This window comes from Mus musculus, chromosome 5, assembly GCF_000001635.26.
Source record: "Mus musculus strain C57BL/6J chromosome 5, GRCm38.p6 C57BL/6J".
Taxonomy (NCBI): Eukaryota; Metazoa; Chordata; class Mammalia; order Rodentia; family Muridae; genus Mus; species Mus musculus.
Genome location: NC_000071.6, coordinates 3,497,165 through 3,520,281, shown reverse-complemented (window position 1 = coordinate 3,520,281; position 23,117 = coordinate 3,497,165). Strand labels below are relative to the sequence as shown.

General features: G+C 43.7%; 1 protein-coding gene across 2 annotated transcripts in view; it reads right to left on the bottom strand.

The window, feature by feature from the left end:
* Window positions 1–23,117, bottom strand: part of Cdk6 (cyclin-dependent kinase 6) — a 190,005-nt gene that overhangs the window by 10,727 nt on the left and 156,161 nt on the right. For both annotated transcript variants that reach the window (XM_030254091.1, NM_009873.3), the window contains exons 6-7: window positions 4,778–4,828; window positions 788–923 (exon numbers count right to left, since the gene is read on the bottom strand). In XM_030254091.1, coding sequence (XP_030109951.1) covers window positions 788–923; window positions 4,778–4,828 — 187 coding nt within the window. The remainder of the gene's footprint in view (window positions 1–787; window positions 924–4,777; window positions 4,829–23,117) is intronic.

Here is a 23,117-nt window from a genome sequence, read left to right as displayed (position 1 = left end):
ATGCAGGTTTGATAGACCCACGGTCTGAATCAAGAGTACGGGCTCCTAATTCAGGATCAATAACAGACTTATTCTTCATAGGGCTCTGACTCTGAGAACAGAAGGAAGAGGGCCTTCTGTGTCTGCAGGAAGGACATTATACACAACACCAACAACGAGGAGTTTGAGTTTCAAAATACAAAAGTGCTTATTAAAAAAAAAAAAACTTCATTTTAAGAATAAGTATTCGCGTCTCTGTGTGTGGGAATGTGCGTTTGAACCCAAGCGCCTGTGGGGCCAAGAGTGTCTCTGGAGCTAGAGTTCCAGGCTGCTGTAAGCTGCTGGGTACAGGTGCTGAGAACTGAACTTGGGCCCTCTGCAAAAATGATACATATTCTTGAGAACGGAGACACCTCTCCAGCCCTAGGATCTTGTTTTTAATGGGATATCTTATATGTGAATAGCACACAAGGTACTTATTCAGTAAATCAATAACTACAAGTATGGTTACTTGGTTCCTTTGGGGGGAAATATTTTGCAAAGATGCGACTAGCACGTTGCTTCAAGTGGCATGAAACTTCAAGCGAAGAAAAGCAATTTCTTGTCAAGAAGCCTTTGCCCAAGGAACCTAGCGTCTCATAAAGCTTCGTCCAAATTCACATTCAAGTGTTGAGAGCTGGGTTAGGAAGACATTGCAGAATCAAAACTCACCAGCTGGAAACGGAATCCACAAAAACAAATACAGCCTCCCACGCCACGTCGTTGCCACATGGTTGGGGCACAAGGTGACGGCATCCCAGGAACTTACCAGAAGTAGGTCTTTGCCTAGTTCGTCAATATCTGTCACAAACTTCTCGATGGGTTGAGCAGATTTGGAATGAAAAGCCTGCCGGGGAAGGGCCACGTCCCTAGGCCAGTCTTCCTCTCCTGGGAGTCCAATGATGCTACGGAAGAACCAGACGGGAATGTAAATGCCTGCGGTTTAAACATGACCTTCCTTACCAAATCTTAGAGCGGCACAGGGAGAACCCCACCTCATGGCAGAAAGGACTTCTCATTTACCCTACTGCAAACTTCACTGACAAGAGGAAGTGTCTGTCCCTGGCAGCAGACCCCCGATGGAAGGTGTGTATGTGAATGGCACTGGTGCAGCCAGGGAGAAGTCCCGGCTTAGTGACAGGGCAGGGCGCCCCCCTGGTGTAAGTCTTGGTGTAGTGACAAGGCAGGGTCTGCCATTCTGAAGGACACTCATCAGATATACCAAGTCTTCACCTACACCCGAAGCTTCGCTTTGTGGTGTGATACAACAGTTCTGTGAAAATGTGTTTTCAGGCAGCTCGTCCGGCACGGCTTGTGACACGCATCACTTTGGCTGAGGTTCGTAAATTAAAGAGCAATATTCTAAACCATTACATAAATTAGACTCAAAGATAAGGTTAAAAACTACGATGGGCCTGTCTTATGGAAGCGCTGTGTAATGGTATTCCAGAGTGAGAAACAGAAAATTAGAAAGGGTATCATTTAGATTCCCCCCTGACTACCATTCTGGGATCAGAAATGTGGAGGAAACAGCGAGTCATAAAAGAGCTTTGGAAATAGGCGGACGTGGCTTCAAATTCAGCACCTGCCCTTAATTGACAGGTAAGGACAAATTACATGACAACTATGAGCCCTGGTGTCTTTATGTACGTGACAACAATAATTTATGGTTACAATGAGGGTTGGCGGTAATTTACTGAAACTGCACATTACAGTACCATTTGTTACTTATTAATGGTAAGCAGGTGGCCCTATATGATTTATCCAGGTGTAGTATTATTTATAGTTTATGTATAGGTGCTAAGTGTATTTGGACGGTACAGACTCAGTAACTCTGAACTAAAAGAAGACAAAATCACAGTTGAGCGGACAGGATATATGGTGACCTAGATAATGATCCAAACTATTTTAACCCTAACTAGAAATGGCGCTGGCCTGAATTAAGGTTCTGTTCTGACTTCCTGACGCGCAGGCCTAGAAAGCGTGGTCACAAGCATCTTTTAGGAAAGGAGGTGGTAAATGTCACAGGATAATATAATGTGACAGGTAAATGTCACAGGGCTTTATCACTGTTCCCTTCCCTTTACAGAGCCCAGGTCACAGACCTCCCTGGAAAGAGCAGCTTCGCCATCACCCACGCACATGCCCCTGGGTGCCGAGGCAAGACACTAACTCTGTCCCCACTGGGCATCTGCAGAGAGTTACATTACTCAGGCATACAAAGACTCATGGATAGACTTCCTGGAATCATTGAGCAAAATCATGACTTGGGCATCATATAAGTGTGCTCAATAGCCAGGTCTATAGTGGGTAATGAAGGGGTAAAAATGTTGTCATAATCACGAAAAGTAACATGGGGATGGGTTTGGGTAGTATGGGATATGGCTGACAAACAGTTTGAAATGTGTGCCCTTTTGTACAAGGACTTTAGTACATCCTCATTATCAGCCCCTTAGGAACGGATTGTAATCATGCTTAGACTTTAAATCACTTTATTGACAGACAGCATCTTTTCTTTTGAGATAGTGTTTCACTAGGTATCCCAGGCTGGTCTCCAACTGAAAATCCTCCTGTCTCAGCCTCCTGAGTGTTATTAGTAGCTTTGAACATACTTGCTGATTTGAAACCTTATGAATACAGCAGTCAGAAGCCAGACGCTTTCAGGGAAACAGTCTGTCTGCCAGTCTGATATGTAAATACATATTAACCACACCTAATGCATGGATACATATCACACACATACACACATACACAAATACATACGAATAAAACTTAGAGCCTGTTGTCTTCTCCATCTCCTGTAAAAAGCTGTGAGAGACACATAGGTCAGGTGTGCCACCTCACTGTAGGGATGGAAGACAAAATGAGGAAGGAGAATGCCTGCCCAGGTCACACACTGTGCGGACAGCCTCGGTTCTCCTCACTCCATGTTCAGCATCTTTTTTTTTATACCTCCACTTAACTATGATACTGGTCTTAGAAAACGCTCTAAATGTCATGGCCTAACTGCTTTCCTTCTGAAGCACTCAATGCTCTCTGAAAGTAGAAATGTGTCTACAGCTTACCTTGTTAAGAGTCTGAGACTATGACTTTCCTTAGGAAAAAAAAAATCAGCTTCCTGTCCAATAAGGACTGTCATGGCCCTTAATGAGCATAATGAAATCATGACAGGTTCATTCGATAAGGCCTGCATCATAATTCTCTATTTGGACGGTTGGATAGAATCTGTAACCGTTCACTGTTTACACGGGGAAGAACTACAGGGCACAGACTGTAAAATGGCTGTGGTGGAAATAATGAAGTGGGTTAGCAGTGACACTAGGGTGCAGCATTGTCCTTTTCCCGTTGAGAGCACTGTTCAGAGAAATGAAACAAAGCCAGTATAATCTAAAGGCACCAAACATACAAGGCTTTCCAGCTGCTCTTCTGTTAGCTATGTGGGAGTGCCAGGCCTTGGCCAAAAGTCAAGCAGGCTTTCCCACGGAACAAGCAAAAAGTCCCTTCTGTCCTACTGCATTGGCTTTGTGGCAGTACACGTAATGCCACAGGTCCAGAGACTGGGTGCTGGAGGTGGCTAGGAATCCCACCAGGCATAAGAAATGGAGAGCAGATGATGGCCTCCAGGGCCCAGCAGGCACACACTACCAAGATCACCTTTTCACGCAACAGGGTAATACTAGAAAGTTTATGTTCCTGGGTCCTTCTTGAAGATCACATGCATACAGGACACGTTCCACAGTCTCAGAGTCCAGTGGTTAGCGACAGGAACTTTCCATGCATAGGCAGCCTAACAAAAGGCTAGGTGGACAAAGTGTCCACTTTACAGTATCACCAGGAGATGAGGTGCTGGTGACTGCCTAGGACCTGGGAAGTCACCAGACCATACCAGATCAGTTCCTGAAAGAACCTCAGCTTTGGGGTGATTCCAGGTTTGAGGCAATCACATTTAAATAGGAAAATTCTGTAGGGGCACTATTTGGACACGGGTAGAGGGAAGGGGTCTTATAGATTTAAAATTCCATAAAAAGTACTTGTGCTTGAGATTCATAAAAGTGTTAACAGTGGTGATTTTTAGCCAGGACCCTATCTCTTTCCATTTTCCCTTTCTTGGGGTGGGACTCAGCAAAAGGATGCCACACAGCACGCCTTGTGAGAAGGCCCAGTTACATTCTAGTGACACGAAAAGCGTGCACAAACATGCAGGTATGAATGAAATTTGCAAATCACCGGAGAGCGATGGAGCAATGCATGAGCTGGAGACAGGCGGCACGGAGAAACTGGAGTCCCTTCCATCGCTCAGGGGGGAAAGTTAACGAAGAAAAGGGTTAAGTTAGCAATTGGGAGCTGGGCACGGTGCAGTAAACCCACTCCAGGTTATCCTCAATGGGAACAGGATGTCGATTTGGACAGGCTGGGGTTCTACGCCACCACCAAGTGTCCCATCTCTTACGAGAAGTAAATTTGATGTGACCTCAAGCAGCCAACACATCTGTACCATGGAGTGGGAGCTCAGAGCTCAAGCAAGGAGAAGCAGCAAAGACCCACCCAGGCAACACGAAAGCATTCAGGGCACAGCATCAAGGCTACGCGTCATGACCGGGCCCCGTGTGACACAGCTCTACTCTACCTTGTGGGGACTCATCACACAACTAGTCAGACTGCCTGCAGTAGCAGCTTGGAGCAAGGAAGATAAGAGAAAGTCAGAGGAAAGCCACTGCAAATGCTTCATGTGATGGACAACTATAAAAGTATTACTTACTCCAAGATTTTTCCTAGTTGATCCACGTCTGAACTTCCACGAAAAAGAGGCCTGCAAGAATAAAGAGAACATCTTCAAATCAGGCATTTCCTGAAAGTACGTTCCAATTATCTGTCATTAGCACTGCTCAGCAGCAAGCAAGACGCTCTTTTACTGACAGAAGCAAGGAGTGTGATCACCCCTCTCTGGTCAAGGGTGGCTTTCTGTGCACTTTCCTCCCAGCAGGGCCTCTTCTGGTTGCTGTGCTAGCTCATGTTCAGAACGAGTGTCCTGTTTGCAGCTGTGGCGGTGACAAAGCTACGACACTCTGCCTACAGGCCTGGGTTTTACAGTTCAGTGTAATTTAGCAATAGGGTGGAGCCCATCTCAGTCCGAGCCTCCCACTAAAGGTATGTGGGAGTCCCGAGGCTACCCTCAGCATGCTGTTCACACCCAGGGTCCTTCCTTGCGGGCCTCTCTCTTATCTGTCCTGGATCTGGGAGCGTGCAGCTTGCTGCTTCCTTAGTACTATACTTGCTAACCGTCACATGTTCAGAGGCAACTGTGCCCTCTTCTGAACTCAAAGCCTTTCTTATCTACAGCAACCATTTCACTGGCAATGAAATAAACTCCCTTTGTGACATTTCTGGTGTTTTCCCAAGTAGACCAAATAGTCCTTTGAGGGTGGGGACATCTGTAAGTTTCCCCATAAGTCTTGTCCTAATACTTTCCTCTAATTGACACACACTTATTACTATTATTTATTTATTATTATTGTACATCTGTAGTACACAAGTAAATCTTTTTTAGCTCTTTGCTTGGTGAACATAAATAGCTTTTTTTGTCTCCGTTTAATTTTTGAATATTTTTGAGTGAGAGCCTCTCCCCAAAGCTGGCTCTTGCCTGGAGTAGATTATTATGTGGACTCAAAGTAGCTTCAAATGCACCATCCTCCTGCCTCAGAGTCTCTACTGCCAAACCACTACAACTGGCTCTATTAATATTAACCTACTTAAAATATTGATGATTATCATCAAGAATTATATTCCTTATTATATCACATATTGCATTATATAAAGTGTATGTGTGTTGATGGCATCCAACCCCACAGGTAAGAAGCGTTACTCCATTACTGAGGCTGCTACCTTACTAGCCTTTAAGTGGGTCTCAAAAAGTAAGCAAAGTAGAAAGTGAAGATGTGCTCCGAAGCCTGAGCTGAGCATCTTGCGGTTACGTCAAAACCCTGATTTTCATCACAAATGTTCTCTTAGCTCAGCTCTCTGCAGCTAAGCCACTTGGGAAAAGCAGCATGGGTTTCTGGAAGGGGGTACTTTAGAGTCCTGGCATTCACAAGCTAGGGCTGTGGGGTCCTGTAATCAGACTGCTTTCTGAAGGTCCATGAGCCTTTAAATTCTTGCTCTACTTCAACATGAAACGAAGCAACCCACCACTCACTGTGCACTCACTCGTAGCTGCTATGGTTTGAATGTGGGTGTCAGGCAACCCTGGGACGAGGTGGAGGGAAGGGGACTGGTGCTCCAAGGGGAGGAAAAATGGGCCTGTCTTGGCTGAGCTCGAATATGTGTGAGGGATCCACTTCCTAATCTAATGGCCTATCCTGAAGGTTAAGAGGTTTTCAATGCGCAGGTTTTGGGGAGGACGGATCAGCACCGGTCATGGAAACCCGGCCCCCTCAGTTTTTGACTCTCTTCTATCCTGACAAAGTTTTCAATGACATCCTAGAAAAAAAAATGTTCATTTTACTGTTGGGTGTTCCAGCAGAGAGCAACAGGACCAATATTCTACTATTGTGTTATCTCTACTTATTGGCTGGATTTGATCTATAGGATGAACTGTGCTCTGCCAACTTTGAATTAGCCATTGCTTCCTTTAGTGACAAGTGTGACAAGCAGGGCCTCAGTGACATTAGAATGTTCTGTGAACATTCAGGATGATGATGATGTCCTTTGTGGAGACTGAAATCTCTCTGATGCAGCAACTCCGGGTACCAGAATGAATGAGTGCCATTCCTTTGGAGAAATCTGGTGTACAACGTGACCCTGAACTCTTGTCATTTAGCTTTGCAGCAGATATGGTTTGCCTGCAGTTACATAGACCTGCTGAGAGGTGACTGCAGTGAAATGTCAGCTGCCAGTAAAATGGTTTATTGGATGCAGATACGTAGTCAATAGACAGGAAGATGTTGGAGGGAAAGGGCTAAGGAGCTAATTATGAACGTGATGGAAATGTTCAAACAATCTAGTTTCTAGAGGAGAATTCTGATTAGTCCACATGAGCTGGTTTAAGTCTACAGGAGGCCATCTGTGCATAGGAGGAAAGTGAGTGGTGGTAACAAGAATACATGCTTGCATCCTGCTCAAAGCTTGATGTGCAGCAGAGGGACATGGAGAGAGGAGGCAAGGCAGCTACAGGACCCCAGGAAATAGTCTCTCTCTGATGCTCTCGGGTTTAAAAAGATCTCAGAGGCCAGTCTGTGTATTCTGAGGAGACAAGAAGGCATGTAGGCTGACTGAAGCCAATGAATAATTATTCTCCTTTGCCATGTTAGACATCCTCAAATGACCTGCTTAAGATTAGGTTAAACATGTTCAAACAGAAGTACAGATATAAACCCGCTACCAGGCCCTCCACAACCACCTGTGTTATCTCTGTGCCCAGCCTCAAGGAAAGGAGCATGGTTTTTGGTTTAATGTCGCCCCCTAGGTGACATTTTGTAATTATGGAAACTGACTCAGCTGACTGACAGAGATGGGGATGGGGGTGAGGGTGGGAGGAGGGAGAAATGAGCTGACTTGGCGGGATCTTTATGACTGGGAGGAAGGAAGCAGAGGGCTGAAGGAACAAATAAATAGAATGACAGAAAGAAGTAAAGGGGGCGAGGCAGAGACAAACCAGATGAGGCCCATATAGCCTCAAATCTATTTCACAGCATGGTCTGAGAAAGCCTGTGTGTCCCAGAATTCCAAAGGGACCTTAGAGAGGTCCTACAGGACGAATGAGGACAGAGAGGGAGGGATGCTTGATGGTACCCAGTGGGACAAAGGCACACAAGAGAAAAAACTAGTGTAATTTTTTTTTGATACCATTTTACCTCTTTTTTCCGTCCACCCTCTGGATCACAGACCTATTAATTCTTTTAAATAAATTATTTAAAATTCAGCAATAGAGATACTCTATTGAAAGAAGCAAATCTGAAGGATACTTTTTAAAATTTCAAAGATACTTCTGTACACGCATTTTTTTTTCCTGGCTCAGTAATACAATACAAAAATAGCTACTTCCTAAAATTAACATATAAGGAAAATCGTTTTTTATTACATAGGACATTACCAAAGACCGTGAGTTTCACACATTATATTATTATCATCACGAACTACGATTACTTTAGATGACTTTCTGTTCGCTTAAGCTTAAACCTTATATAGCAGCACCTTCTGCCAAAGACAGCAGGTGGCTCTTCACGGGTCCATGTTTAATCCTCACTCTGCCTTTCCTATGACCCAGCTGAAGGTGCTTCTTTTGTTTTATAAGACTCAACTGTACTCACCACCTCTCTCTCTCTCTCTCTCTCTCTCCCTCTCCCTCCCTCTCTCTCTCTCTCTCTCTCTCTCTCTCTCTCTCTCTCTCTCTCTCTCTCTCTCTCCCTCTCCTCCTTCCCTCCCCCTCATTTTAAAAGCTGGTTTTAAAAACTAGATCAGCCTGCAAATAAAACTTCCAAGTGATTTTTACAAGTGAGCCCGCAGCAAGCTACCCTCAAGGGTTTTGGAAGCATAAGTCTGTTTTATGGTTTATGCTTATTCTCCTATTGTAACCTGTACTCTAAGATAAATCACTAAACACTTAAACTGAACCAACCAGATGAGCCTCAAGCTGGAGTTTTGATTAGACTGTAGTCAGCTGACAGGTGGCCCCACTTCATTTTCATTACTGGGCTCGCTTTCCTCCACAGGGCAAGAGAAGGGCTTCCTGCAAATTACTGTGCATTTGCAAAGCTCAGAAGAATAATCATGTCCTAAAACTCCCTTGGTTGTTATAGTGGATGTATTCTTTCAGCTTGTTACAACTGCCCTAATAACAATACATCTCTCCCCACTGCCAACTTAATGGGGACGCACCAGCTCTCCCTAGACCCCAGCATGGCCCTTCCCAAGTCCTTGGCTTGATATGAGTAGACTCCTTACTTACTGCTCAGCTCACGCGCATAGAACAAGGTCAAACTTTATTCTTTTCAATCCCACACATAAGCGGCTGGAAGCACCCTCGCCGTCTCTCAAGAGAAGAGAGAACAGCTGTTTCATGAATGCTAGCATAACTAAAACTAAAATAACATAAGTAATTCCGCTAGCCCAGAACTGTCATTCATCGGCTCTGGGTACTCCTCAGCTCTGGCATATGTGGTTATGTGTGTATAATTTACCTTATATTCATTTCTTGAGATGACTGCACATTCTTTTTTAAGTTTTTATTTGCAAATATGTGTGCATACACATACAGATATACACGTACTTATTACTTTCTTCATAATAAGATCCAGATGTGAAAATTGTTAGATCTAGACTTGGCAATCAATATGTACTCAGTAAACACAGAAAGAAGAAATACATATTTAAAACAATAAATGACATGTGATGATAAATTGAAATGTATGACAAATGTAGACGTGACTACAGAAAACAGAGCACTCTCTGTGTTGTGAATGGCTGACAGGGTTGCTTTGGTAAAGAAAAGGTTTGCACATGCACGAGGGCAGGAGGGCCAGTGGTGTGCAAATGTATTTCATTTGTTCCAGAGCACCAGTGTTGCACTGGGAGGCAGAGAAGGAGAGACCCCCAAAATCTGTGGGCTAGCTAGCCCGTGTGGCAGCTGCAGAGAGCACAAAGACCAAGTCGTACAGGGCTGAAAGGCAAGGGCCAATACTTGAGATGCCCTCTGACCCCCACAGGTACTCACCTCTCCCATGATCATTTATTTGCACAACTTATAGACATGAATCTTTTCATATTTTGAACTCTCACATGAGCTAGGGCTTTGTCATGTCATACTTTGAAACCAACTTATTTGTCAATATTTGTATGTGTGTGTGTAATGCCTGGAAATGGAGTATTATTCATTTTAATGACTATTATGAATAATAATTTTAGCTTATTTCCAAGTTTTTATGTTAGATATTCCATTTTTATACCTTACAATAGTTAATGTGAAGATAAAACTGTACTAACCTATTATTTACTTACTTATTTATTTAGGATGTGTATACATGAGCGTCACAGTGCATGTGTAAAGATCAGAGGTCAGCTCTTAGGCCATGGCCCTGTCCTTCCATTGTTTGGGTGCAGGAGACTAAACTCAAGTTCTCAGGCTTGGCAACAAGCATCTTTATTCACTGAGCCATCTTTGATAGCCTTGAAATCCTTTATGAAAGAAATTCATTTCACTAATATAGCTAAGCAAGCATTTTTTTCCTACTACAGGAGGGCATTACAAAATCCAGTGGCAAAATTGTGTTCAATGCCATCTATGGCACTGCCAGGCAAAACAAGTACATCTTTTTGGTGTTTATTGGCAAGGCTTTTCTTCAAGCCTCTCTTGAAATCTTCTCTACATGTCTTTCTTCGTGTGTGTGTATATGTGTGTGTATACACACACACACACACACACACACACATACATACATATATCTGAGAATTAAACTCAAGGCCTCACAAGTGCTAGGTAAGCAAGCTACCACCATGCTGTGTTCCCAGACTAATGTTTAAAGGGTGTTTGCTGACTGGAGCAAACACTGGTATGGACTGTTAGGGAAACACCCAACCCAACCATTTCTCTCCACATGACTTTAGGAAAGTCCCTTGACTTGTTTTATTCTTAGTTGACTCATCTGTGAATGGAGATAATAACATCTACTTCATAGGATCCACTAAGTGATACTTTATCGTATACTACAATGCCCAGCTTCAAAACGGATCTAGAAGTGGAACACAAACACACACAGACACACAGACACACACAGACACACACAGACACACACACACACACAGACACACACAGACACACACAGACACACACACACACAGACACACACAGACACACACACACACACAGACACACACACACAGACACACACACACACACACACACACGAGAGAGAGAGAGAGTGAGAGAGAGAGAGAGAGAGAGAGAGAGAGAGATTTAAGACATCTATAAATAAAGTCCCCCACAGACAAGCACTCCTCGTGCTCCTGGTTAATATTATATTGGATAATGAAGTGCTTCAGATGGTGGATATGCAGGGGAAGAGGCTGGGTGTGGCAGGACACTCCTGTAACTCCAGCACTTAAGTCTGAGGCCAGCCTGGTCTCCATAGTAAGTTCCAGGCCAGGCCAGGCCAAGGCCAAGGCCAGGTCATGTAAGTTAGACCTTGTTTCAAGAGCTAAAAAAAAAAAAAAAAAAATCAACCAAGGAAGAAAACACTGACACATACCTACATAGTGAGCTTGCATATCACATATAGGTCCTTTATCTAAGTTACTATGTATTTATTACATATTAAAGATCTTATAACTAATCAGCGAAAGAGGGAATTTTATCAGGGAGGGATGCTGATTTTTCTAAAGGGAACTCATTATTCTGAACTGGGAAAAAGTCATTTCTCCTGCACACAGTTTTACAAAAACCTCCAAACTTTGCATATTAAGGCTGCTATCAGCAATTTCTTCAGGGTCAAATTACAAAGGGGGCAACTTTCAGATTAATGTCTTTTAAAACAAACAACTAAAAAGAACATACAGATACGGAACCTCAGTGAACGGCAGGGTGTTTCCCAGCACAAGAGTGTACACCGACATGCCTGCTACAGAAAGGAAGTGATTCATGCATAGAGCGAGATGAAAGATTTCATTTATAAATACTTTTATTGAATACCAACAAGGCAAGGAAGCCAGGGGGTCACCCTATAGAACACCTCTGTAACCTGCATTTGAACTGTGGCATACTTCAGCTGTTGCCTTCCCTTGGTGGGTAGGATTTTCCATGTCCATATAGTGACTGCTCGAAAAATACTATCTTACTATTATATACTTACTCTACACTCCCTTCTAGAGTTATTATCTAAGGAAACAAACTTATCACTTTATAATTAACAGCTGTTCAAATCAGAGCCCACAGAAAAGTCAATTAATTGATTTATTTACTAAACATTAATTGAATGATCACCCACTTAGCACATAAGGCACTAACTGGCAGGTAGATATAAAAACCCTTGCTGTGCCGGGCGTAGTGGCGCACGCCTTTAATTCCAGCACTCGGGAGGCAGAGGCAGGCAGATTTCTGAGTTTGAGGCCAGCCTGGTCTACAAAGTGAGTTCCAGGACAGCCAGGGCTACACAGAGAAACCCTGTCTCGAAAAACCAAAAAAAAAAAAAAAAAAACCAAAAAAAAAAAAATCAAAACAAAACAAAACAAAAAATCAAAACAAAACAAAACAAAACAAAAAAACAAAACAAAACAAAACAAACAAACAAACAAAAAACCCCCTTGCTATGAAAACCCACAATATTTAAAGTTATAGAGCACCATGTATGTTCTTTATATCTAAAGCTTGTAGAGGACTGAAGATATGGTTCAGTGGTACATGCTGCTCTTGCAGAGGACTTGAGTTTGGTTCCCAATACATATATTAGGTGCTCACAATTAGCTGTAAAGTCCAGTTCCAGGGAATCTGATGTCCTTATTAGACATCTATGGTTTCCTGCACACACCAAGTGCACATAGAAACGCACACATACGAACACTCATATTTACCACAAGGATTTTTGCTTCCATTGGGAAGAAGATAAAGAAATTTGTGGTTATTCAGAGATGTCTCTTTCCTGTTACTGATGAAGCCCCACACTTGGTGCAATCATTTAATATCTACTAAATACGTGGAAGTGGCCTGATTAGCCCTCTCTTCCCGATGGAAATTAACGTACCCGAGGAAGCAGCTTAGGGAGTGGGTAGGATGCTCTCCATGACTTCAACAAACAGTGTGTGGCTTAAACAAAGAGTGGCTTAAAGAGGTTCAACAGGCTACGGTTTGCCAAAGGGGTTAAGACTAGGCCAAGGGGTAGGACTGTTAGGTCGAGAGAGATGAGTAGGGCCTAAGTCGATGGAGTGAGGCAATGTGAAGAGACTAGAGACACTTGGTGTAAGATGATCTGAAGAAAGACTGAACCCGACTGGGGAGAAGCAGCAGGGTTCTACACTGTGTGTGTGTGTGTGTGTGTGTGTGTGTTCAGAACAGGGCATAGAATCCTCTGTAGTTGAGTTACACTTGGTTGTAGGCCACCAGGTGGGTGTGCTGGGAACTGAACTCAGGTCCTGTGTCAGAGCAGTCCATGTTCTTAACCACCAAACCATCTCTCTAGTCATTAGGAGAATTAACTTTAGATGTATCTTATATAATTAAAATGTACAGAATAGTTTACTAAGATTGAAGAAAGAGTATTGTGAAAAAGCAGAAGTAGGCATAGTTAGGTCCATACCCTTATAGGACTGAAAACACATGTCTGTATAAAGACGTGTGCATGAGTGGCCAGAACACATCATTCCTGAGCAGAAGTAGCAACAATGTAAATGCTCACTATTTGATGACTACAAAAAGAACAATGGTGTACCATTTAGCCATAGAAAGAATCAAGTACACACAGGTAGGTAATTTATGAAGCTATTATGTTAGGCAAAAGCATCCAGCCACTAAAGAACAGATATAGTTATGGGTCTATTTACATATACACAAGATCTATAGAACCATAAGCTAGAGTTGTGGTTGTCTAAAACAGGGGCTCACTGGTAGGTGCAATAGCTATGTCTCTGAAAAGTTCATATGCTTAAATCTTACCTTCAAAGTGATGTCAGAAAATAAGGCTTTTGGTCGTGAGCTGAACTATGAATGGTGCTAGCTAGTGTCCTTAGAGAAGTCCTTTAAGGACCCTCACCATGTTGTCTTGGGAAAGATGCTGAGAAGGTGGTCCAGAAGAAATCAGCCCTCACCAGACATGGGATCTTTTGGACCCCATCTTGTACTTCCTCAACCCACCAACTATAGGAAATGAATTCTGTTGTTTGTAACCCAATTCCTTACTTTAGCTGATGGAGACAGACTATGAATGGGTATTGAGTTTCTCTCTGGGTGATGGAAATGTTCTGAAATTTAGTGTGGGGATGGTAGAACACCCCAGCAGACCCACTATACACTATTGAAGTGAGACAGTTTATACTAGTGGACTGTTTAATGTGTAACACCAACGAGTTAAAATAAATAGTTAAGAAACTATACTTCTAAACAAATATTACAGATTCAGGACAGAAAACTACCTTTGGCCTAGATACAAGAAAAATGTAAGGACATGGTAGTGAACTAGTAAGACATACATATTTTACCACAATCAAAGCACTCACCCGCTGACGCAAGTCCCGAATAAAGTAATAATACAGTGAATCTCTACCATCGGAAATACCATTCATTCAAGATTAAATAATAAAATAAATCCCTGTCTCAGAAAAGACATTTCTGCTCCCTGTTAAACACTGCACTCCCTGCTCCTGTGCCTGCCCATCTTTGTATTACTTGTTGACTCTGGTTTTTATACCATCCACAGGCCTTAGAGCTAGCCTTTACAGGTGCCTGTGTCTACATCATTTAATACAGTTCCCTCTCTCCACAGATGAACTTACACAGAATGGCGGCTGCTCATCCCTTAGAGACTTCCCTTTCTCTCCTATCAACTGCACTTCCTTGTTTCAAACTCTGCTATCTTGTTTTTTTTTTCAAGTTCACACATTCATGTGTGAACACGTGTACTTGCATAAACATTTATATATCAATGGAAATTACATAGAGAAACTTAAAATCCATTTTTACCTGCATGAGGCACTAGAGAACTAGAGGCCTGGAAAGAATGAGTATTTAAAAACCGGGGCTCATTCACAATTGCTATGCTAACTAAGAGATGTAGCAGGAAGGCATGCAGGACAGACTGTGCCTTAGTGCTGAGCTCACACAGGCCTCCAGGCAGGATAGGGTGTCCAGAAGACAAAGGGAGAGAAGCTTGAAGTTGAAAACGGTACAGTAAAGGTGCAATGAAGACCAAAGGATGAGAGAGGGCGTGGAGAACAGAGGGGCGTCTGAGGCAGAGCCATCCAGAAAGGAAGGAAAACTCCTAATAAAAAAAGGAGCAGGCAGAGATGGGCAAATGCTCCTCGGGGGAGGGAGGCGCCTCTCGCAGGGAGGCGCCGCGTGCTGGCATCTCTGTTATTAGGAACACTGAGAGTTTGGTGATTGCCATAAAAACAACTGGCTGAATGAACCTTTTTCTTGGTACCAGATGTGGGTAACTTGTTGTTCTGGAAAGGGCTCGGATTTACTAGAGTATGCGTTAAGATGCTGATGGGGGAATGCGGAATGAACAAGGGCACTCTCAAGGAAGCGGAGTACCCCGTTAGTTTTAATCCCAAAGTTGAGAATCAAAATTAAACCAGAGATGACTAAATCACATGGTCTTTTTTTGTGCAGTGTTAAACCCTCAAATGAGTCTATCTACGGAGACAACTATCCATATACATAGATAGACAGACTAAGTGACCATTGAGAGAAAACGTCATGGAAGTGATTCTCAAGGACTCTCTGTGCACAGACGCCTAGAACTGAGTCTAACTGAGCAAGGACCACTGGCTGCACCTAGGCATGCAAAAGACATTTTCTCCTTGCACCTGACTTCAGAGGAATACACAAGTGTATTCATCCCCTCGATGAAGACATGCTAAGCCAGTAAGTGAAAGTGACATTATGGGGATGGAGATAAGAGCTTTGGAAACCACCTCTTGGTCTGGAGAGATGGCTTAGTGGCTTGCTGCTGAGTCTGACAACCCAAGTTTGACCCCTAGGTCCTACGTGCTGGAAGGAGAGAGTCAAGCCCCCAAAGTTGTCCTCTGACCCATGTAAACATGCCATGGAGACGTGCACATGCACACATACAACTAAATAAAAGTCACAAGTCACTTCTTTTTCATGATCTTTGAATTCAGGGGGCTCATTCTCTAACATAGCACTTTTCCATTTGTTTGTTTTTGTTTTTGCCACAGCATGCCTCAGGAATTCAGCTGTGGGCATGACCACCACTTACTCAAGACACAAGTCATCCTTGTGCAAAAACTGCATTGTGACCAAGTAGTGGCAAGTGACACTTTCTCAGAATGGAAGCCTTAACCATTGTGAAAATAATCACTAGACATTTCTGAAGTGAAGGAGTTTGATAGTCGGAGTGGCTTAGTATTATTATTAATTATTTTTAAGTATACTTTATGAAACAGGAGAGATGGTTCAATGATAAAGGCACGTGCCACTAAGCCTGATGATCGAGACCCATATGGTAGGAGGAGAGATATGGTCTGCTGATTGCCACACACATGCAAGCCCACGCACACGTTCATACCCACAGAAAATAAACCCAATGAATTAACTTTAAAAAGCTTTCCTCAGCAAGGAAGCACCGGCGTCAGCCAGAGTCCTACAAGTGATGTGAAAGTCGGAGCAAACACAGCTAAAGCATTTGCTATAAATAGTCTATACAGCGTCAGACTGATTTTTTTTTCATTTTCTCTCTTAAACTTTGAATCTGCTTAGTATAAAAATGTATACTTAGTATAAAAATTCCTGCAAGCCCTTGAGAGTCAGGGATGTTGTTTATTTGTTTCTGAGAACTGCAAAATTAGTACTGTGCCCAACCAATAAAACACAGCGTGAGTCCTAACAGGTCAAAATGAACTGACCCAAGAGCCAGCTTAAGTTTTCTTTTCTTTCTTTTCAGTTTTTAAAAATTTCATGTGCCTTGGTGTTTTGCATACAAAGTAAGTCTGTGTGACGGTGTTGGATCCCCTGGAACTGCAGTCACAGACAATTAGAAGCTGCCACATAGGTGTTGGGTCCTCTGTAAGAACAAACAGTGCTCTTCCCACTGAGCCACCTCTCTGACCCAGCTTACGTCTTCAGGAAACTTGCAGACTAGATTTGTATCTTTAATGATGGGTGGATATGGTGACTGTCCTTCTCAAACTGTACTGTAGCCCGAGTGAGACTTCAACCCTGGAGATATGTTTGGCTTGAAGAATAGTGACAAGAAGGTGGTTACAGTCATAACAAAGGAGTGGCCAAGTGCTGCGGCAGCCTCTGTGAAGACAGGAGTCAAGGCCATGTTCCCAGCGATTATCAGGCCCACACTCTCTGGCACCCCGTAGGATCTGTACTGTATGGTGACGAACGTGTTCCCCTTCTCCTCTGCCAGTGTGAAGCCAGCTGGTATCCTGCGTGAACACAGTATTCCCTGTATCTCACTCAGTCTGGATGGAGGCCCAACACTGGGTGATAACTCAACAATTCCGTTCAGGAAGCAAAGCCCATGGCATTCCTTAGAACTTTCAGACTGTCTAGATGAAACAGGCCCATTTGAATGCTTTCCCCCCTCCCCTTCAGTGATAGCTGAAGAATGTAGTTTTTCATGGGTGGACACACTGGGTATGTGACAGATGTAAATTCAGATACAGACAAAACACCAGCTACATGATTCAGACTCTGTACCATGCTTCCCCAGATCTTACTTCAGCAGGGGTCAAACAGAGGAACGCTGGTGTTTGACAACTGTCTTGAGTCATCAGAGGAAGTTCCTAGCGTTCGGATGTGCTTGTTGAAATAACCCTGGTGAACAAAGCCAGCCTCCCCCTTCCCCCCACACTTCCCCTCATCCCTGTGGGCCAGTGAGGTTTTCATTTTAGGAAATGGAAGTGTCAATGTGGACAAACTGTCCTGAGGTATTTATAGCGGAGTGTGTCATTTTCTTAAACTGCCTTCAAACCAGGTAATATGTGAATGGAAAGGGGATCTGAATTTCTTCCACTCTTTCGTGCCATCTGAACAGAACTGCGCTGAGGCTCCCTTACACTTAATGGCTCTCGGCTTTGTCTTTTGAGACTGGGTCCCTCACTTATAAAACTCATCTAAAAAGCTCAGGGAATCCTCTGGGACCCACGTCTCCAGTACCAGGATTTCAGGAGTAAGGTACCAGATCCAGTTTCTGTGTGGGTGCTAGGGAGCCAAGATTAAATTCTCATGCTTGCCTAACAATTCTCATGCTTGCCTAACCTTCTTGACTGGGGGAGCTCCCAACCCCAACGTTTTAAATTTTTAAAAAAGTGTCATTTTGAGTGTGAGAGTGTTTGTGCACGTGAGTCTGTGCCCAGGAAGCCCAGGGAGGCCATGGATGCCAGTTTATAGCATCTGCAGGGTGCCAGGTTTGCTCCTGCACAATCAACACCTCAGAAAGTTAGCTGTTGTTCTGCCTGGGTCCTCCTGATCATGGGATGTTTTAAGTGGAAAGGAGGAAAAAAAAAACAAAAAACAAAACAAAAGGAAAAGGGACCCTTGAAGGCTTATAAGCAGAGTCTGTTTTATATTCATGGTGAGGAGACTCTGACCCTCCCAGGAAGGCTCTAAAGGTTAAAAACCACGAGGTAGTAAATAAAACAGAACTACTGTTCGAATCAGCTCTCAGGGCGATGATTCACTGCACTGGCTCATCCTTGGGAAATCACCTACTAAGTGGAATTTAGCAGTGAAGGTGTTATTTTTGGTGCATGATTTATTGCTCCCCCACCCACCCCCTGGGGATTGAATCTAGCTTTGCCAGGCGGAAGTGCTGTCTCTCGAGGGGGACAGGACTGTGTCCACTGCTGAGGCTCTAGGATACTGAATCATGTAACGGGAAAGCCACAGAAGCCAAGAGACTAGATGACCCGGGCTCCTAACACTGGCTCTGTAACTGATTAACACAGCAAGGAGAGCAAGTGGGTACTTAACCTCTGCTCATCTGTAAAAACCCGTTGTCTCAGCTTCTGACCATGCTGTGGCACAGACCAGAGTACTATAAAATTAATAAACCACACGAACAAAGCAGTTAGCACCGTGGAAGGGCAGAAAAGTCTGCCTGGCGGAAGCAACCCTGCCAGGAAGGTGGCAAATGCAAGACATTCCCACTCGCTCCAAAACCTCTCATTCTCTGTTAATCTCACAGCACCCTTTCCCTTCCCCCAACTTCCTTGGTTTCATTATGACTAATTTTGCAAGGAAGATTTAATACTGGTGTTTTGCTCCTTTCCCTGGACCAAATCTCTCTAGGTTTAATTCACCCATGGTGCTCTGCTATGCTGTTTACAAAGGTCACCAGATAACTTTAGAGCCGCTACAATCTGGAAAATGACATGCACAGGAACAGGTATATTCCCTGTCATCTGCCTAAAGAAATAAGGCTTACCAGCTGCCACCGCCCCTGCCACCAACCAGCTGCCACCGCCCCTGCCACCAACTCCTCTTGCACACTCTCCTTATATTGATGGAGACACACTGAGACTCTGAGAGATTACATAGCTAACCGAAGGTCTGACATTATGGCCATTTAAAAAAATCTCTTCAGAGAACATTTACCTAATGTTCAAAACTCATTACTGAATTTTGTTTGGATCCTGACAATACAACTATCAACAAAACATAGTCATTTCTGAATATATTAACAGAGTTTTGTTAGCAGATGTGAACATTTTTTGTTTATGTTTGTTTACCAGTGGTAGTGTTTCCATGAATTTCTTTCTCAATCTGCAGCGCTGACACTGAGCCCAGATAATCTAGCTTAGAGAAATGAGATGAAAATCATGAATTATGATTTTAGGGGGGAGGGTAGGGTAGGGTAGGGGAGGTGGCTCAGCAGTTAGAATGCTTGCCGAATAAGCACAAGAATCGGAGTTGAGATGTTCAAAACCTACTTAAATGTAGGGTGGGTGAGGCAGCCTTGGAGGGTGGAGGCAGAGAAGCCACAGAGCTAGTGAGATCATGGACCTTAGAAAAGAGTCTATTACCTCCACTTCGCTAGACCGGAATGATTTCTTACTACAATCTGAATCTTATCCTATACCCACAGATAAATGTAACTGCCACCCCTCAAAGAGGTCTCTCTTCACAGCAGATGAAGAGTATCACAGAAAACAACTGGGCGCAAGGCAAAGATCAATGGAGCATGGGGAGCCAAGTGCCACAGCTACACCACAGCTCCCGAATCAGTGGCTCAGGAACATGGAGGAAGAAGGATGGAAATGTTTTAAGAGTCAGAATACCAAGAAGCCAGCACTGAAACAGTTTCTCCTGGGAATGGATGCATAAAGAAGACCAGAAAACCAGAAGTATCCATAGTCATATTAATCTGGAAAGGAGAAAGTTTCACAGGATCCTACTCACCAAACAAAAAAACACTGGCAACTAATGGTTGCTGGGAGAAGGAGAATTGTTAGCCTCTCCCAGGGAAGGACCCCTTATCGGCAGTCCAATGTGGAGTGGTCAGCCTTGGAACCATATGCATGTAAATAACAACAACAACGACCACCACCACCACCACCACAACCACCACCACCACCCCAGATTCAGTAGGGTGTATTTATAATATATATACATATACATACAAATAGATATAAGCACACATATATATTGTATGTGAATATAATAATAGCTGGAGAGTAGGGGGTGTATGGGAGGGATTGGAGGGAAAATGGGGGAGTGACATAATTCTATTTCCATTAAAATCTATTTAAAAAAAGTGTTGTTACCTAAAAAGACATAGAGAACACCACCAAGTGTCAATTACCAAGAACTTATTGCAGGAAAGGGCTACTTTACATGTATTATATCAACTAACTCTCTAGCATACCCTGCTGGGTAAACATGATTCCTAGTTTAGTGACAGGAATTAATACTTTCAGTTAAAAAAAATCAAATAGCAGACTGTAAAACTGTATGTAATAAACAGCCAGTGCATTGTCCAGTGGCATATATACAAGTTGGTTATGTATTTTGAGAGAATACATAAAAATTAAGACTCCAGAGAAGCTTTCTTTTTTGAGATTGGGTTTCACATATCCTAGGCTGGCTTCAAACTTGCTACTAGCTGAAGGTGACCACGAATGCCCATCTGATCTCCTGCCTCTGCCTCAGTGCTGAGGGTACAGGATGTGACATGATGTCCATCTTGCCTGAAGAGAAATTTAAAAACTTAGAAGTTTGTATTGTGTCTCTTCATCTCAGCTAATTAACTAGAACCCCTTAAAAAGTGTTTCGTGGGCTATAACTACTGCTTTTAGTCATATGCCAATAGGCACTGAATGCACTGCACATGAATAGGCCTTGAGATTATATCACTTTTATATGTTGAACGTTTCAAAAGATATCTTACTTTTCTGTTTGTGTTGAGTGCCATTAGACACTCTTCTTTATTAATTTGCCAGAATGTACCAAAAGGAAGCTCACTTCCAGGCATCTTTGGTCACAGGGCATCAATAGTATTTTTTTGTGTAAATGATTTATTGTGAAAGGTGACCCTGGTGCCAGAGAGCGGCAAGACCTCTTTCAGGGAGGGAGCCGCAGGCTGACACTGAGCTCTGTTATAAATGACAGCTTACCACCAATGGCCCTGTCCCACAGCCAAATGCTTCCCAGGCTCCTGCTTACAGATCCCTTATTTGAGGTGAACCTTCTGGTTACAACATCCAGATAGAAGGGTGGGTGTCTCAGAGCAGATGTGGTGCCAGCCTCACTGAGTCTGCTCTGACCACCAGGAGGAAAACACCCAGGCTGGTCAGGTACCCCGTTCTGCTCTGCCCACGAGTGGTTGCAATCTGCAAGCACCATGCTAACTCTGAATGCCAACTCTCTTTAATCAGCTCAAGGGTTCTGTGACTGCCCCAAAGTAACCTGGCCGATACACTACCCTGTAACAGACGTGTCCACAAATTAAATGTGTTTTTCTTACTAGCACTTGAAATGTCTTTTGCTGTTGAGTTAACCAGCCACTGGTGCCGACGGTACGAGTAAACCATACACTTTGGTTTCTAAAGAAATCTACAGTATCTCGCTGAAGTCAGGATGCTACTAACTGATTGGAATTCAAGGCCCGATTTTAGAAGTAATGAGGATGCAAACATTTTCATCATCTTAGAGACACTGAGACACAGCAGAAGGGCTGGTTGAAAACACCGCTTCCCTGCTGTGGCAGATGGAATGCTTCGGGAGTACTTTTCAAACAGTCCTCAGGGTTTTGTAAGGTCCTCTGGACCTTACTCACCCAGCCAACTTCTCAGTACTCTGAATTGGGATCACCAAGAGGACTGCCTCCTCACGTTCCTGAAACTCCTCATTCTTTTGGTACACCCTAATGGAGAGATGCCAGCCTGAAACCCTCTAAAGAAAAGCACAAACATTACAACAGGCGTCTCTTCGCGATGTCTAAGAGGCAGAAGTATGATCGAGTGCTGTCTCTGGAGGACTCAGCATGAAGGCTGATGTATAGGTACACCTGACTTCCCCCTCAGATAATGCCCACGTTTCAGTGGTTTCAGGGGAATGTTAGGAAACTGACAATATTCTCAAAGGCCAGTTATTGCTTTCCCCCAAGAGCAACTTCCTTGCTCAGAGTATAGTGGACGGCGTGGTTTGGTGCTTACAAGCTTTCTTTTCTTACTGGAAAACTGGAGTCACTGCCCCAGGCACCCCCGTCACGTTAGCCTGATGCCTCATGTGCACATCAAACTGTCTAGGCTTAGGCCCCTTATTCAGTTTCCTGTCTTCCCCTTTCCTGTAATTTGTTGTTGTTGTTCCTTTGCTCTTATGGGTAGTGACAGTTAGTGGGTTCTCTCTTTTATCAACGGTTTCCTTTACCACAGACTATTCCTCCCGCTGGAAGCCTGGCATGATGGGAAGCTGGAAATAAAACCACAACTGAATAGCCTGGCACTTAGTTTAACAGTCATTTCCAACCACAGATTAATACTGTTACTGGATTTGACTAACGGCTCTTAATCAGTCCAACTGTCATCACTTGAGAACATTCAAGCCAGCTCAAGATGGGCAATGTAAGAAAAAGCATGGCATAACTTTACCAACTGCTCCTCTCCTCCCTCAAAAGGTGCCTTTCCCAATAGCTTGCTGCTTGTTCTCCTTAATAACAGGTAAAACAAATGGATCAGGAAATTATGTCTGTCCCCCTTTCTCACCTGGCTGGAGGCTTGATGCAGCTGGTCAGGGTTGCCATGGGCACCGGCTGGCATCAAAAGGGCACACAGCTCCACTGTCCAAGAAACACGTGTATATCCTGCACCAAGCCCTGCCTACCACGTCAGTGCTGATCCGAGATGTGTCCAAAGGGGAGAAGGTGCTCTTGGAAGCTTGGGGCTTAACTGAGGGGCAGGGGAGGCAAAGTCTTGCCTGCAGCAAA